The sequence below is a fragment of the Somniosus microcephalus genome, chromosome 5 (assembly GCF_052327205.1).
Source record: "Somniosus microcephalus isolate GS21.2 chromosome 5, FLI_Smic_1.0, whole genome shotgun sequence".
In the NCBI taxonomy this organism is placed as follows: Eukaryota; Metazoa; Chordata; class Chondrichthyes; order Squaliformes; family Somniosidae; genus Somniosus; species Somniosus microcephalus.
In genome coordinates this window covers 29,290,826-29,306,022 of record NC_140991.1, presented here as the reverse complement: position 1 = coordinate 29,306,022, position 15,197 = coordinate 29,290,826, and the positions used below count along the sequence as shown (strand labels likewise).

The 15,197-nt window shown below is 46.5% G+C and overlaps 1 protein-coding gene across 1 annotated transcript in view; it reads left to right on the top strand.

The window, feature by feature from the left end:
* The window catches only part of LOC147116977 (uncharacterized), a 61,197-nt gene extending 46,566 nt beyond the window's left edge, over positions 1 to 14,631 (top strand). The window contains exon 6 of the mRNA XM_085987194.1: positions 14,444 to 14,631. Coding sequence (XP_085843320.1) covers positions 14,444 to 14,631 — 188 coding nt within the window. The remainder of the gene's footprint in view (positions 1 to 14,443) is intronic.
* Positions 14,632 to 15,197: the final 566 nt, after the last annotated feature.

The window sequence follows — 15,197 nt, the reverse complement described above, 5'->3', positions numbered from 1 at the left end:
GTCGGAGGTGCCGTCTTTTGGATGGGACGTTAAACCAAGGCCCCGTCTGCTCTCACAGGTGGACGTAAAAGATCCCACGGCACTATTTTGAAGAAGAGCAGGAGAGTTAACCCTGGTGTCCTGGCCAATGTTTATTCCTCAACCAACATAATCAAAAAACAGATTATCTGGTCGTTATCACATTGCTGTTAGTGGGAGATTGCTGTGCGCAAATTGGCTGCTGTGTTTCCTACATTACAACAGTGACTGCATTTCAAAAGTACTTCATTGGCTGTAAAGCGCTTTGAGACATCCGGTGGTCGTGAAAGGCGCTATATAAATGCAAGTCTTTCTTTTCTTTCTGAATGGCTTAGCTCTAACCTTAAGATTGGGTCCCCGACCAATTACCAAACCACGTCTCCAAAGTTACCTCCAATTCCATCCGCTTTTATTTTTGCTAATCACTTCTTGTGAAGAAACTCACCAAATTCCTTCTGGCAGTCATTATTTGCAGCACCCAAAGACAATCCCCTCTCCATCATGTCAGTGATCTCCTCAAAACATTTCCACCAGATTAGTTAGACATGACCTACCCTTCACAAATCCACGCTGACTCTCTTTGATCAGCTCATACTTGTCCGAATGCTCAGCCACTCTGTCCCTGATGATGGATTCCAGTAAATATTCCACAACTGATGTTGAACTGAGAAGTCTGTAGTTTCCTGGCTTCTCCCTGCCTCCCATCTTAAACAAGTGAGTGACATTTGCAATTTTCCAATCCAAAGATACAATTTTAGAGATCTATGAGGCATCATAACGTATCTGCAATTTCCTCACCTTTTTTATTTAATACCCTAGAGTAGAAACTATCAGGTCTATCAGGATTTGGTCTATTGTAAGCCTCGTTATTTTTAAACTTATATTATGTCAAATAGGTTCCTCCCCTTGACTTATTTTTAGGTTTCGTTGTACCACTGGTATTTCATCCACCTCCTCGCCTGTGAAAACAGATACAAAGTCATTATTAAACATGGCTGCCATTTCCTTATTGTCCATTATAGTATCACCTGCATCTGTCTTTACTGGGCCCATATTCCGCATTACCACAGGAGTAGGCCATTCAGCCGCTCGAGCCTGTTCTGCCGTTCAATTAGATTTGTGTCCCTTCAACCTTAACTTCGTCCCTGCCTTGATATAAATGAGATGGAAGTCCTTAATGTTGAGTCTGAGTGTCCCAGATATGCTTATTCTAAATCACTGGACACAGACAACAAGAATAACTTAAACAGGTCTTTACTAATCGAAGGTCAGGGCTGAACTGCTTAGCAAATTACTACACAGAGTTTATATACCGGTGTGGTTACCACCGGTACTACAATATACAGTAGCCAAGAGAAAGTAGTCCATCTCTTAAGGTAGTCTCTTAAGGTGGTACAGGTTACATACACCACAATTCCTCCCTTTTTAGCTTAACAGTGTACATCCCAATTTAAACATAACATGGATAACATATATACAACTTCATGCAAAACTGTTCAAAGATTCAGTCTCTGAGGAGGCCTCCTGATCCGAGTTGGATAACGCCTTTCGGGGTCTCTGATTCTCGTTGCTGGGGTGACTCATCTAGTTGATCTCTTATGGATTGGACATCATCAGGTACATTGGCGTCTGAGGTAGATGCTTCAGGTTCACTAACTTCTTCCACTGGTGTCTCTGTCGTAGTCATGGGTTCGACCCTTGTTCTCGATTCTACAAGTTGGTCAGCATGACGTCGTATTACGTTTTCACCAATATCCACCGTGTACATCAGGGGTCCTTGTCTGGCACGAATTGTTCCAGATTGCCATTTCTCATTCTTATAGTCCTGGGCTAACACTGGTTGTCCTATTTCGAAGCTCCGAGTGGTCTTGTTATTTGTATGCTGGAACTGTTTGTTTTCGACTTCCCTCCGCACATTTGGTTTTAACAAGTCCAACCTGGACCGCAACCTCCTGTTATAGAACATCATGGCAGGGCTTTGATTTGTCACTGCATGAGTGGCGTTTCGATATGCCATTAGGAAATTGTCCACCTTGTGTTGTAGTGGAATCTGGTCTTCGCTCATGGCCTTTATCGCCTTTTTGAACGTTAGTACAAATCTCTCGGCCAACCCATTTGTAGCCGGATGATATGGGGCAGAGGTATAATGTTTCACCCCATTCTTCTTCATGAATTTCTGGAATTCTTCTGACACGAACTGCGGTCCGTTGTCTGAACATATTTGTTCTGGCAATCCATTTCTTGCGAATATCGTTCTTAGAACTGCGATCGTCTTTTCCGAGGTAGTGGTCGCCATCTTAATCACTTCTGGCCATTTAGAATGTGCGTCTACCGCAATTAAAAACATGGAGTCCATGAATGGACCTGCGAAGTCAATATGTACACGTTGCCATGGGGTTGAAGGCCATTCCCATGGATGCAGCGGTGCAATTGGAGGTGCATTTTGAACTTTTTGGCACCCTGAGCAGCTTTTAGTCAGATCCTCTATTTGTTGGTCGATACCTGGCCACCACACATAAGCCCTAGCAAGGCTTTTCATCTTGACTCCCCCCAGATGACCTTCATGCAGTTCCTTTAGAACTCTCTCCCTTAATTTAGGAGGAATAATCACCCTTGTTCCATACATCAATGTTCCTTGACAGACGGACAGCTGTTCTCGTCTTGCTGAGAATGCCGGTAACAGTGGTTCACCATGAGCTGGCCATCCCTTCGCTGTCAATTCGTAGACCCGAGACAGTGTCGGGTCATTCCTGGTTTCTCTCTCAATACTTGCATTGGTGACTGGTAAACATTCGATGATGGTCGAGTGAAATAACTCAACAGGGTCAACTGTCGGTGCCTCTTCCGCTGTAGGTAGTGGCAGGCGCGACAGCCCATCAGCATTACCATGTTGCTTTGTACCTTTGAATTCGATCTGATATTGATGTGCCCCTAGGAAAAGGGACCATCTCTGGAGCCTCTGCGCTGTCATCACCGAAACACCCTTCTTAGGGTTAAAAATGGAAACCAACGGCTGGTGGTCTGTCAGCAGCGTAAACTTTTGCCCTTGCAGGTAATGATTAAATTTTTTTACTCCCCACACAAGGCTGAGAGCCTCCCTATCTATCTGAGCATAGTTGCGCTCAGCGGAGGTCAATGATCTGGATGCGAACGCGACTGGTCTTTCCAAGCCATTTGGCAACTTATGTGAGAGCACTGCCCCAATACCATATGGAGAAGCATCACAAGCTAAACGAATAGGCAGCGTTGGGTTAAAGTGAGCCAACACTTCCTTAGAGGTGATCAATGCCTTGCTTTTGTGAAAGGCCCGCTTACAGTCCTCGCTCCACTTCCATGGCACTCCCTTCTGCAAAAGAGCGTTCAGTGGGTGTAGCACCGTGGATAAATTTGGCAGAAACTTATGGTAATAGTTAATCAACCCTAGGAACGACCTCAACTGGGATACATTTTCCGGAGCGGGAGCCTTCACAACAGCTTCGATCTTGTCAGGTGACTTGTGAAGCCCCTCCTGGTCAATGACGTGACCACAGTACGAGATTTGCTTCTGAAAGAACTCACATTTCTGGCGATTAACTCGAAGTCCATATTCTTTCAATCTGGTGAGCACCTGTTCCAAATTTGTAAGGTGTTCCTCATCATCATCTCCTGTAATCAGAATGTCGTCCAGGTAGCATTGTGTGCCTGGAATTCCCTGTAATACCTGCTCCATGGCCCTTTGCCAAATCGCTGGAGCCGATGCCACTCCAAAAACCAGTCTATTATACCGATATAAGCCCTTATGCGTGTTGATCGTGAGATACTGGCGTGACGCTTCATCAACTTCCATCTGTAAGTACGCCTGCGCCAGGTCTATCTTGGTGAAGTGTTTCCCGCCAGACAATGAAGCGAAGATATCCTCAATCCGTGGAAGCGGATATTGCACCGTGTGAAGCACCGGATTAACAGTGATCTTGAAATCGCCACAGATGCGAACCTTCCCCGGTTCCCCCGGCTTGTTACTCGATGAACGCTTCATGACGGGAACAATGGGCGTAGCCCATTCACTCCAGTCCACCTTTGACAGTACTCCGGAACGTTCTAGTCCCTCCAGCTCAGCTTCCACAGCAGGTCGTATCGCATAAGGTACCGGTCTAGCTTTGAAAAATTTCGGGTTTGCATGTTCTTCAACCTTGATGTTTGCCGTAGTTCCTTTCAGTGTTCCCAGTCCCTGCTGGAACACCTCTTTAGCATCGTCCAATATTCTGGACAGTCGTTTAGGTTTGACATCATCCTTTTTACCGGAATCTACAGTTAGTGCTTTTAAGGAATGCCAGTCCATATTTATTCTCCTGATCCATTCCCATCCCAGTAGTGGTGGACCTCCCTCAGGTAACACATATAAGTCCATTCCTCGGCTTTCTTTACCCTTGTGGACCACCTTTACCTTTATCTTTCCGATGGGGTATACTCTTTGCCCCGTGTATGTTTTCAATACAATCTCCGTATCCCTTAGGGGAATGTATGGAAATAACCTTTTGTAATCTTGCTTATTCATGACCGTCAATGCCGATCCAGTGTCCAATTCCATCTTCACTTGGACTCCTGCTATCTGAAGTGTGACCCAGATAGTTTGGTGGTCTGCTGTGTTACCCACATTATGTATTCTTAGACAACCCAGTTCCTTACTGCTGGAGTCTGAATCCGTCTTCTGTTCATCCGAACTGTTCTCTGTCACCTTGTGTACCTTTTTGCACTTTTCCTGCGGTGACTTTTTGTTGCTGGTCTTCTTTCCTGACCGGCATACTTTAGCTATGTGACCTAGCCTGCCACATTTTCTGCATTCCTGATTTTTGAACCAGCACTGGTTCTGATCGTGCGTTGTCCTTCCGCAACGATAACACTTTACTGCACCCAATGCCATTCGATTGGTGCTGAGTTCCGATGACCTTAGCTGCATTTCCGCGGTGCCTCTTGCTGTGGCCTCGTGCGATGCTGCAACGGTGACAGCTTTATCAAGCGTAAGGTCCTTTTCCTCTAGCAGTCGCTTTTGAGTTCCTTCTTTTAGTAATCCACACACGAATTTATCTCTCAGAGCGTCTGCTAGTTCTGTACCAAACTGACAGTACTTTGATAGCTTGCGCAGTTCAATTAAGAATTCAGCGTTGCTTTCCTCTTTCAGCTGCGTTCTTCTGTAAAATTTAAATCGTTCTGCTATCAGCAGCGGCGTGGGGTTTAAATGTTCTTGCAGGATAGTAACAATATTCGCGAAAGTCTGATCCGCCGGTTTATCTGGTGTTACAAGGTGCCTCAATAACCCGTACGTCTTCGCACCCATTGAGTTTAATAAGGTTATTGCTTTCTTATCATCTGGTACCTCATTTGCTGTACAATAAACTCCAATGCATTCTACATACGTGGCCCAATCTTCAACATCGCTATCAAAAGCAGTGATGTTACCGTGTTTAGGCATCCTTGAGAGTTTCTTTAAATATTTTATTTTCCCAAAATGGCGGCTTCCCGCGCTTGTCTTCTTCCCCCGCCTACTAAAATGGTGGCTTCCCGCGCTTGGCGGCTTTTCCCGCCCTTGTCTTCTTCCCCCGCCGACTACAATGGCGGCTTCCCGCGCTGGTCTTCTTCCCCCGCTGGCTACAATGGCGATTACCGCGCTGTTGCCGTTCTCGCCTCCCAGCGGTTCTTAATTTCCCCGACGCTGCTTTTGTTCCCCCGCGGTTCTCGTGGGCATTAACGCTTCCTTTGTTGCTGTGCCTCTCAGCCCCGATTGCAGCCCGGCCCTTTACACCGGCTGCGGTCGAGTTCTCCGCGGTTCTCGTGGCATTAACGCTGCCCTTGTCGCTGCGCCTCTCGGCCCCGATTGCAGCCCGGCCCTTTACACCGGCTGCGGTCGAGTTCTCCGCCCTTTTCCCTCCGGTTTCCCTCCCCTTCTCCACTGACAACGCGGCCGACTTTCTGCCCGTGTCGCTAGATCGGCTTACCCACCACCATGGTAGAAGGATGATCACTGCCTGTCGCTGATGGAGGACTTCGTGGTCAATAATTTCAACCCGGGTTCTCGATGCCTCCCGTGCGATGCGGTGCTCAGCAGGCTGATGAGGGCGGATGCCTCTTCTCGACGCCCGTTCTGAGGACGAAGCTGCCTTGGATGCAAAACTATCGCAGGGTAAGATCGAACTCGTCGCCACTGTTGAGTCTGAGTGTCCCAGATATGCTTATTCTAAATCACTGGACACAGACAACAAGAATAACTTAAACAGGTCTTTACTAATCGAAGGTCAGGGCTGAACTGCTTAGCAAGTTACTACACAGAGTTTATATACCGGTGTGGTTACCACCGGTACTACAATATACAGTAGCCAAGAGAAAGTAGTCCATCTCTTAAGGTAGTCTCTTAAGGTGGTACAGGTTACATACACCACACTTAACAAGCTGAAAGGGCTTAAAACAAGTATATTCCCCTGGGTATAGATAGTATATTTATCTCAAAGTGTTGAGAGAGTCTAGTGAGGAGATTAGTGAGGTATTGGTAAATATTATGAGGGAGTTATCAATAGATTGGAAACAGGCTGATGTGGTGCCCATTATTTCAAAAAGATGACAAAACCGACACAGACAACTACAGATCCATTAGCCTTACCTCAATTCCATGTAAAATAATTGACTATCAGGAGTAAGCTTGAGTATTATCTGAACAATAACAGTGTAGTAAACAGCAGTGAACATGGCTTTAGATGAGGAAGATCCTGTCTGAGGATGTTACAACTCAAGGCGACTGTGGTAAACCTTACGATGGCCCAATGGCCCAGAAATTCGGGTCGGGGGCTTCCCGCGGGAGCGCCGGCAGTTGACCCCTTGGCCTGCGTGGAATTCCTCTCCGAGGCCTGTCCCAGAGGCCGGCGCGCTATGCTGGCGTGTCCCAGGGGCGTAGTTAGTGCGAAGCATCCCCTGGGATCACGTGAGCAACAGGCAGCCAATCGGAGCAGGGAATGCTCCATTCATAAGTCTTGACAGATAGACCTGTTAAAACGTATAAATGCTGAGGCTGTAAAACTGTACTTAACCTTCAAATAAATTTTTAAAAAAAATCATACTTTGTAAATAAACTATAAATGACATTAAATAACTATTTTAAACAAAAATTTAAATTTTTGAAAAAAATAATTTTATAAAAAAACGGGGCTAAAAATAAACTTACCTTGCTTTAAAGTATTTAAAAGTAAAAAACCTGTGGAAAAAATGTTTTAATTTTAAATAATTGACCACTTACCTTTGAAAATGAAGTCCGTATGGCTGCTTTTTACATTTCTAAAATGTACAGACTTACCCGCACGTTAAAACCTGAAAAAAAAAGGAAGTTCAACGCGCGCGCGCAGACTCCCGCGCGCACGCGTTCGACCTCTGAACCCCTTGGTTCAGAGGATCGGAAGTGCCAGTTTCCCGCGCATGCGCAGTGCATGCAAGATTCCGGCACTTCCATCGGGTCCACGCGTGAGTACTCCATCCATACTCACGCGTTGGGACCCGAATTTCTGGGCCATTGTGTACACACAAACATAGGAACAGGAGTAGGCTATTCAGTCCCCTCGAGCCTGTTCTCCCATGGCTGATCTGTATCTTAACTCCATCTACCTGCCTTGGTTCCTTAACCTTTATTACCCTTGCCTAACAACAATCTATCAAACTCTGTTTTGAAATTTATATTGACCCCCAGCCTCAACAGCTTTTTGTAGGAAAAAGTTCCAGATTTCCACTACCCTTTGTGTGAAGAAGTGCTTCCTGACATCACCCCTGAACGGTCTAGCTCTAATTTGAAGGTTATGCCCCCCTTGTTCTGGACTCCCCCACCAGAGGAAATGGTTTCTCCCTCTACCCTATCAAATCCTTTAAAAACCTCAATTAGATCACCCCTTAATCTTCTATATTCAAGGGAATACAAGCCTAGTCTATGCAACTTGTCCTCATTAGCCCCGGTATCATTCTGGTGAACTGCGCTGCACCCCCTCCAAGGCCAGTATATCCTTCCGGAGGTGCGGTGCCCAGAACTGAGTGCAGTAGCAGTACTCCAGATGGAGGCTAACCAGAGTTTTATATAACTAACATAACTTCCATCCCTTTGTATTCCAGCCGCCTGGAGATAAAGGCCAACATTCCATTAGCCCTTTAAATTATTTTTTGTACCTGTCCGCTAGCTTTTAGTGATTTCTGTACTTGGACCCCTAAATCTCTCTGCTCATCCACAGTTCCTAGCTTCTCGCCATTTACAAAATACCCTGATCGATCTTTCTTAGGTCCAGAGTGGATGACCTCACACTTTCCCACATTGAACTCCATCTGCCACAGTTTGGCCCACTCACTTAATCTATCAATGTCCCTTTGCAACTTTCTGCTCCCATCTACACTATTTACTTAGTCCCACCTATACTTAATCCCATCAGCAAACCTAGATTCTCTATTCCTTCATCCAAGTCATTTATAAATACAGTATAGTGAAAAGCTGAGGCCCTGGTACAGCACCTCGGGGAGACACCACTCGTCACATCCTGTCAATTTGAGTACACACCCATTATCCCCACTCTCTGGCGGGAATTTTGCCGCCGCTCAGAGGGTGGGTTTGGCGGAGGGACCGCTGTCAAAATCATCAACCTGCCTTCAATCAACCTTCCCAAGTGTCGGGTCCCCAATTTGCGCATGGACCCAACACTTAGCGGCGGGAAGAGGATTAAAGCCACTTACCTTCCTGTTAACAGCTACTTGTTAGTTGTTAACAGGCTCTTTTTCAATTTTGCTGCTTCTGCCACGGGTTTCCCGACATCCGGACACCACGCCAAGTAAGTGTGGCGTGTTGTGAATCTGCTGTATTGTTTCTGCATTGATGACAGCTGCAGAAGTGGTGCACTGGTGAGTTTCAGAGGTAAGAAAATGTTGGGAAAATCATTTTTAATGCATTTACACTTTTCTGTAGGTAACAAGTTTTGAATTGGATGTCTAGTCCCACCTCATTGGGAGAACCTCTCTCACCAGTGACAGATCGCTTCTGTAACCTCACCTGCAACTGCCATCTGTTCCAGCCTAAGGAGGGAGTAATTGGAGAGCCTGGGTGAAAGAGCTCACCTTTGTACAGTGATTGTCAGTGTTTGCAGCACTTCAGTGCTGTCAAACGCTGAGAAATGAGCTGTCAAAAAAAGATTGTGCATGGTCCCTTTAAGAAAACCGGTAGATGACACGTCATCAAATGACGTCATCTGACCGGCTTCCTCTTAATTGGCCGGAAAGCTCGCAGGGCAGGCTTAACAAGGCCAATCGATGTAAAAAATGACGTCCATGGGCCGGATATAGTTGTGGGTGGGACTGGAACCCGGAAACCAGCTGACCCGCTCCCAAGCCGCATCCAATGACAAAATTGCGGCCTCTGTCTCCTACCTCCTAACCAATTCCTTATCCAAGCCAATAGGTTGCCTCTAATCCCATGTGCTTTTATTTTTGTTAACGGTCGCTTGTGTGGAACCTTGTCGAATACCTTCTGGAAATCCATATAAATAACATCCATAGACATTCCCTTATCGATCACGTTGGTTACCTCCTAAAAAATTCAATTAGGTTTGTTTAGACATGACTTACCCGTTAGAAATCCATGCTGGCTCTCTCTGATCAGCTCATGTTGATCCAAATGCACACACTCTGTGCCTAAAACACATTCTAATAACTTCCCCACAACTGACGTTCGACTAATAGGCCTATAATAGGCCTCTCTTTCACTTTATTGTTCGCTTTGATGTCCCTTGCTAGTTTTTTTTTGTATTCCGTTTTTGCACGGCTTTCTTTGTAGCCCTTTGTTACTTTTTATAGCTCTGCCAGTGAGGAAATATTGGAGAAGTATAGGGGGAGAAATTCGGAATCGCCCCATTTGGGGCGCAATTATCGGCCGGGCTCCTGGCGCTAATTATCGCCTCTGACTACAAACTTAGCCTCTATCGCCCCTGGAGGTGATTTGAGCGCTAAATTAGGCGCTACACACCTCTTTTAAGGCCCTAATGCCGAGGAGCGAGGCGCTACCTCAGAGTGCTGGCGAAGCTCATGTGATATCAGTCAGCAATGGAACACAGACACACTGGCGCCGGCCAGTTCTTAAAGGGGAGGGTCGATCTTGCTCTCCAGCCACACCCTGCTCATTGCAGCCTTGAATCTCGGCCTGGAGAGACCTGTACATCAAATCTGCTGGAAAGAACAATGGAGAGACCCAGAGAAAGAGCTCAGAGTACAGCCCCCATAGTCTCTTCTAAATCGATGCAAGGAAGGTCAAATCAAAATGAACCTGCAAAGTGCTGCTCAGTACCCAAAACTTCTTCACACAGCGTTGAATCTCTCCAGAAGTCTCTCTCTCTCAGAATTCGTGATGCAAAAATGTCGCCGACAGAAAAAGGCAGGAAGCAGCTGCCTTTAAATAGCGCTCCCCCAGCCCCTTCCCGACTGTAAAACGTTCCCCTCTACCTGTTGTTGCTAGCGGCAGGCGGAAAGGCAGGGGGCGCCTCTCAATATCCGGTCCGGGGCACTACCGGGGCATTGCACGCTCGACTGATGTCACAATCTGTGGGCGCAGGAGATCGTGGCAGTAGTGTTTAGCACTGCCGCAAAATGTCTGGTCAATTTTGCGAGCGCTGCAAAGATTGGCGTGCCCGGGCGCTAGCTGCTTTGCGCCCCATTAGGGCTCTAACGGGAGGTGCAAAGCAACCACATTTTTCCCCCTTAAACTTTACAGACATGAGAGAAGGTGATTAAGGCAAGATCTCATCAAGGTACATAGGGGGAGGAATTCGGTGTTGCCCCGTTTGGGGCGCAATTATCGGCCGGGCGCAAAGTTTAGCGCTTGGCGCTAATTATCGCCTCCAACATGCAAACTTGGCCACTATTGCCCCTGGAGGTGATTTGAGCGCTAAATTAGGCGCTACACACCTCTCTTAAGGTGCTAACGCCGAGTAGCGAGGCACTACCTCAGAGCACTGGCAAAAATGTCGCTGACAAAAAAGGCAGGAAGCGGCCTCCTTTAAATAGTGCTCTCCCAGTCCCTTCCCGCCTGCAAAACGTTCCCCTCTGTCGTTGCTAGCGGCAGGTGAAAAGGCAGGGGCGCCACTCAATATCTGGCCTGTGGCGCTTCCGGGGTGTTGCACGCTCGACTGACATCTCGATCTGCGGGCGCAGGAGATCGTGGCGGTAGTGTTTATCGCCACCGCAAATGATGGTCAATTTCGTGAGCGGTGCAAACACCGAATTTTTCCCCCATAAAGTGTTAAATAGAAGAGTTAACCCAGAATATAACCTCAATGTATGACAAGAAAGTAGGACCAGAGGACATAAATGGAAATTAGCGAAAAATAAATGTAAGACAAGTATTAGGAAGAGCTCCTTTACTCAAAGGGTGATACACGTCCAAAATAAACCTGACAACATTAGAATGTTCAAAGTGCCCCTGAATGCTACAATGGTAGAGTTAGGATACCAGCCGGATGTGGGTTCTTGGGCCGAAGGACATTACAACAGCGACAACACTTCAAAAGTACTTCATTGGTTGTAAAGTGCTTTGGGACGTCCTGAGGTTGTGAAAGGCGTTATTTGAATGCAAGTCTTTCTTTTTTTCTTTCTTTCTATCTTGTCTTTTACTTTTCGTATGTTGCTTTGTTTAACTGGTTTGTATCCAGCAATGTTTAAAATGTGCAACCCTCTAATCTGTGCACCACCGAATGAACTGTAGGACCCACCTTGCCCAGCAAAGATGGATCTGCATTGGACCTCCCAGACATCACAACCACAGTAAATCAATGTATTATTGAGGACGGCAGGAGAATGACATACTTTTGGATCGTTCTCTGAATATGTTCAATCTCCAGGCTGCCAGGGACCCAATATTTCAAACGGGGACAGCGAATCACCAACTTAAATTGTAGAATAAACATGATTGGGAAGGAATTTTTCTCTCTTTTTCCTTTTGACGCCTCCCTGCAGTATACCCCATTCTGAAAGGGCAGTCAGACACCTGCTCCCAGACCTATGTCCATGCAGTGCTTAAACTGACTACTAGGAGGTGTGCTAGTGGCCTTGGTAACTCGGTCTCTCTTCCCTCCATGTGGACTAATGTTTTTGCTCGCTGTGTCCCCTGACGAGAGCAGGAACTCACCAGCAGGCTTAAACTCGTGCTCTAGAAGAAAAAAAGAACACCAGCCCTACTGCCCTCCCAGATCTCGGCGCTCCTCCAATTTTGGCCTCCTGCGTATCCCCGATTTTCGTCGCTCCACCATTGGCGGCCGTGCCTTCAGATGCCTAGGCCACATAGTCTGGAATCCCCTCGACCTCTCTCTCCTCCTTTAAGATGCTCCTTAAAACCTACCTCTCTGACCAAGCTTTTGGTCACCTGCCCTAATTTATCCGTGTGCCGGCTCGGTGTCAAATTCTGTTTCATAGCACTGCTGTGAAGCGCCTTGGGACGTTTTCCTATGTTCAAGGCTCTATATAAATGCAAGTTGCATTTGCAATGCTGTTGCATTGGTACAGAGGCTTTCACCACCTCAGGATGTCCCAAAGCATGGTACATAGAAACATAGAAACATAGAAGATAGGAGCAGGAGTAGGCCATTCGGCCCCTCGAGCCTGCTCCGCCATTCAATGAGATCATGGCTGATCATCCAAATTCAGTACCCTGTCCCTGCTTTCTCCCCATATCCCTTGATCCCTTTAGCCTTAAGAAATATATCTAACTCCTTCTTGAATATATTTAATGAATTGGCCTCCACTGCCTTCTGTGATAGAGAATTCCACAGGTTCACCACTCTCTGGGTGAAGAAATTCCTCCTCATCTCTGTCCTAAATGGCTTACCCCTTATCCTTAGACTGTGACCCCTGGCTCTGGACTCCCCGACCATCGGGAACATCCTTCCTGCATCTAGTCTGTCTAGTCCTGTTAGAATTTTATAAGTTTCAATGAGATCCCCTCTCATTCTTCTGAACTCCAGCGAATATAAGCCCAGTCGACCCAATCTCTCCTCATACGTCATTCCTGCCATCCCAGGTATCAGTCTGGTACAGCCTAGATTTTGTAACCCACAACTTTCTGACTCAGAGGCGAGAGTTCTACCGGCTAAGCCATGGCTGGCACTCCACGGCCCGGCGGCACTCCATGCTGGTGCAGCCAACAAGCTGTGGCACTCCATGCTGGTGCAGCCAACAAGCTGTGCTGGGACACTGCCAGCGTATAAACATTGATAGACAAATGCGCTTGCCAACCACAAACTTCTTTCTTGAAAAGCAAGTGGATTTTCTTGAACTCCTTTATAGATCAAGCCCTGGGCGGTGCCCAGATTTTGCCACAGATCTGATTTAATTTGATGCCAGCTCTCTTCAAATGGCGCTGTTCGCTACAGGCCCTTCGCACCGTTTGCCGAAGAGAGAAATCCCTGCTGCACTGATTGTCGTGAAGGTCTGTGGGAGCTGGTACGCTCCACGGGCTTTTGTGCCAGGCCAGAAATTCTGCCCTTAATCCAGAGAGCTGTCTCCGTCAGCCAAGGAGCACTGGGTGGAAGGGCGCGGTTTCTCTTTAAAACCTTAGACACAGCTCACTCAGACAGAGCACCGCCCTGAAAGGGTGGTGGAAGTGTATTCAATAGTAACTTTCAATAGAGGAAATTGGATATATTCTTAAAAATTTGCAGGGCTGTGGGGCCAAGAGCAGGGGGCGGTGGGGGGCGGGGGGAGTGGGATTAATTGGATAGCCGTTTCAAAGAGCCAGCATGATGGTCCAAATGGCCTCCTTCTGTGCTGTATGGTTCTAAGTAACCAGCGCAATTCAGCCAAAGTTAAATATTAGCAGTGCTTTCTAAGTGTTCTGAGTTGATATTTATTCAATGATGTATTGGTTTTTTTTGAGCCAAATACTGGGGCAAGGGTGAAGAGGAAGTCAATATCTTCAGCTTAGAGGATGGTGACATTGAAATGATTCATCCTCACCTCCCCCTCCTCTCCTCTCCCCTCCCCTCCCCATGCGCTCATCAACTCAGTGTCCTTTAATCCACACTGAATACAAAAAATAGTCACCGATTAGCCACAAGTCACCACGTTGCATTCTCCCAGATGGTGATCAATATGAAACAGCAACAATTGACAACTGAATGGCAATGAACAAGTAACAAGTGGCTACAGTACACTACCCATCCTGAATTATCAAAGAGCTACAGGTTTTTGTTTTTGCCTTTCTGATCCACAGCGTTCAATTAGTATTTTTTGCTTGGAAAGGATGCTTCATGTCAATCCAATTTACCACCACGTTAGCCACCCAATGGGAACTAGCAAAATTTGTTAAGTACGCAAAGGGTAAAATGCCCTTGAATTTATTCATTCTCAAAACATGTTAAAAAGAAAAACATCCTTTTCCCTCTTTCCCATTCAGTGTTCACAGGAAGTGGTGACTTTTGCACCAGGGCCTTTGATACGTCAGGAGAACTTCGCAGGGTGCTCAGAGGACACACGTTCATTGTCAACTGTATTCAGGTAGGACCCTCCCCACTGCACAAGGAGCAAAATCAGTACCTAGTTATTATAGTTAGAGAGGTTTTTGCTCTGTGTTGCTCCTGCTGAAGGAGATAAGTGGTCATGAAGGTGATGGCCATTAAAATAGTATTTGACATTTGGTCCTCTCTCTGTTTTATTACCCTGATACACATACTCTTTCCTACATTACAACAGTGACTGCACTTCGAAAGTGCTTCATTGGCTGTAAAGCGCTTTGGGACGTCCTGAGGCCGTGAAAGGCACTACATAAATGCAAGTCTTTCTTCTTCTTTCTTTCTATATCAAAACAGAGAAAGGTGCCACCGTCAAACTTCTACCATCCTTCCAGCACTGGTGGACGAGGCACACCCACCTTCACGGTGAAGGCTGTCAGCATATTGAGTGCGAATGAGATAAATACTAGTTGGGACTGAGATTGGACGTTTCAGGATTGATAAAGACTAACATGGTCTCAGCCGACGGCACTCCATAGGACACCTTAGTCCTGGGCTGCTTAGGATGAGGTGGGGATCAAGAATGTAGCCTATGGAGAGCAGCATGGATGAAAATTTTAATTGATTACCTTTACGAGGTTGGGGAATACTTATGCAGAACATTCCTGTATAAGGTTAAGTGGGTGGGTTTAGTAAGTA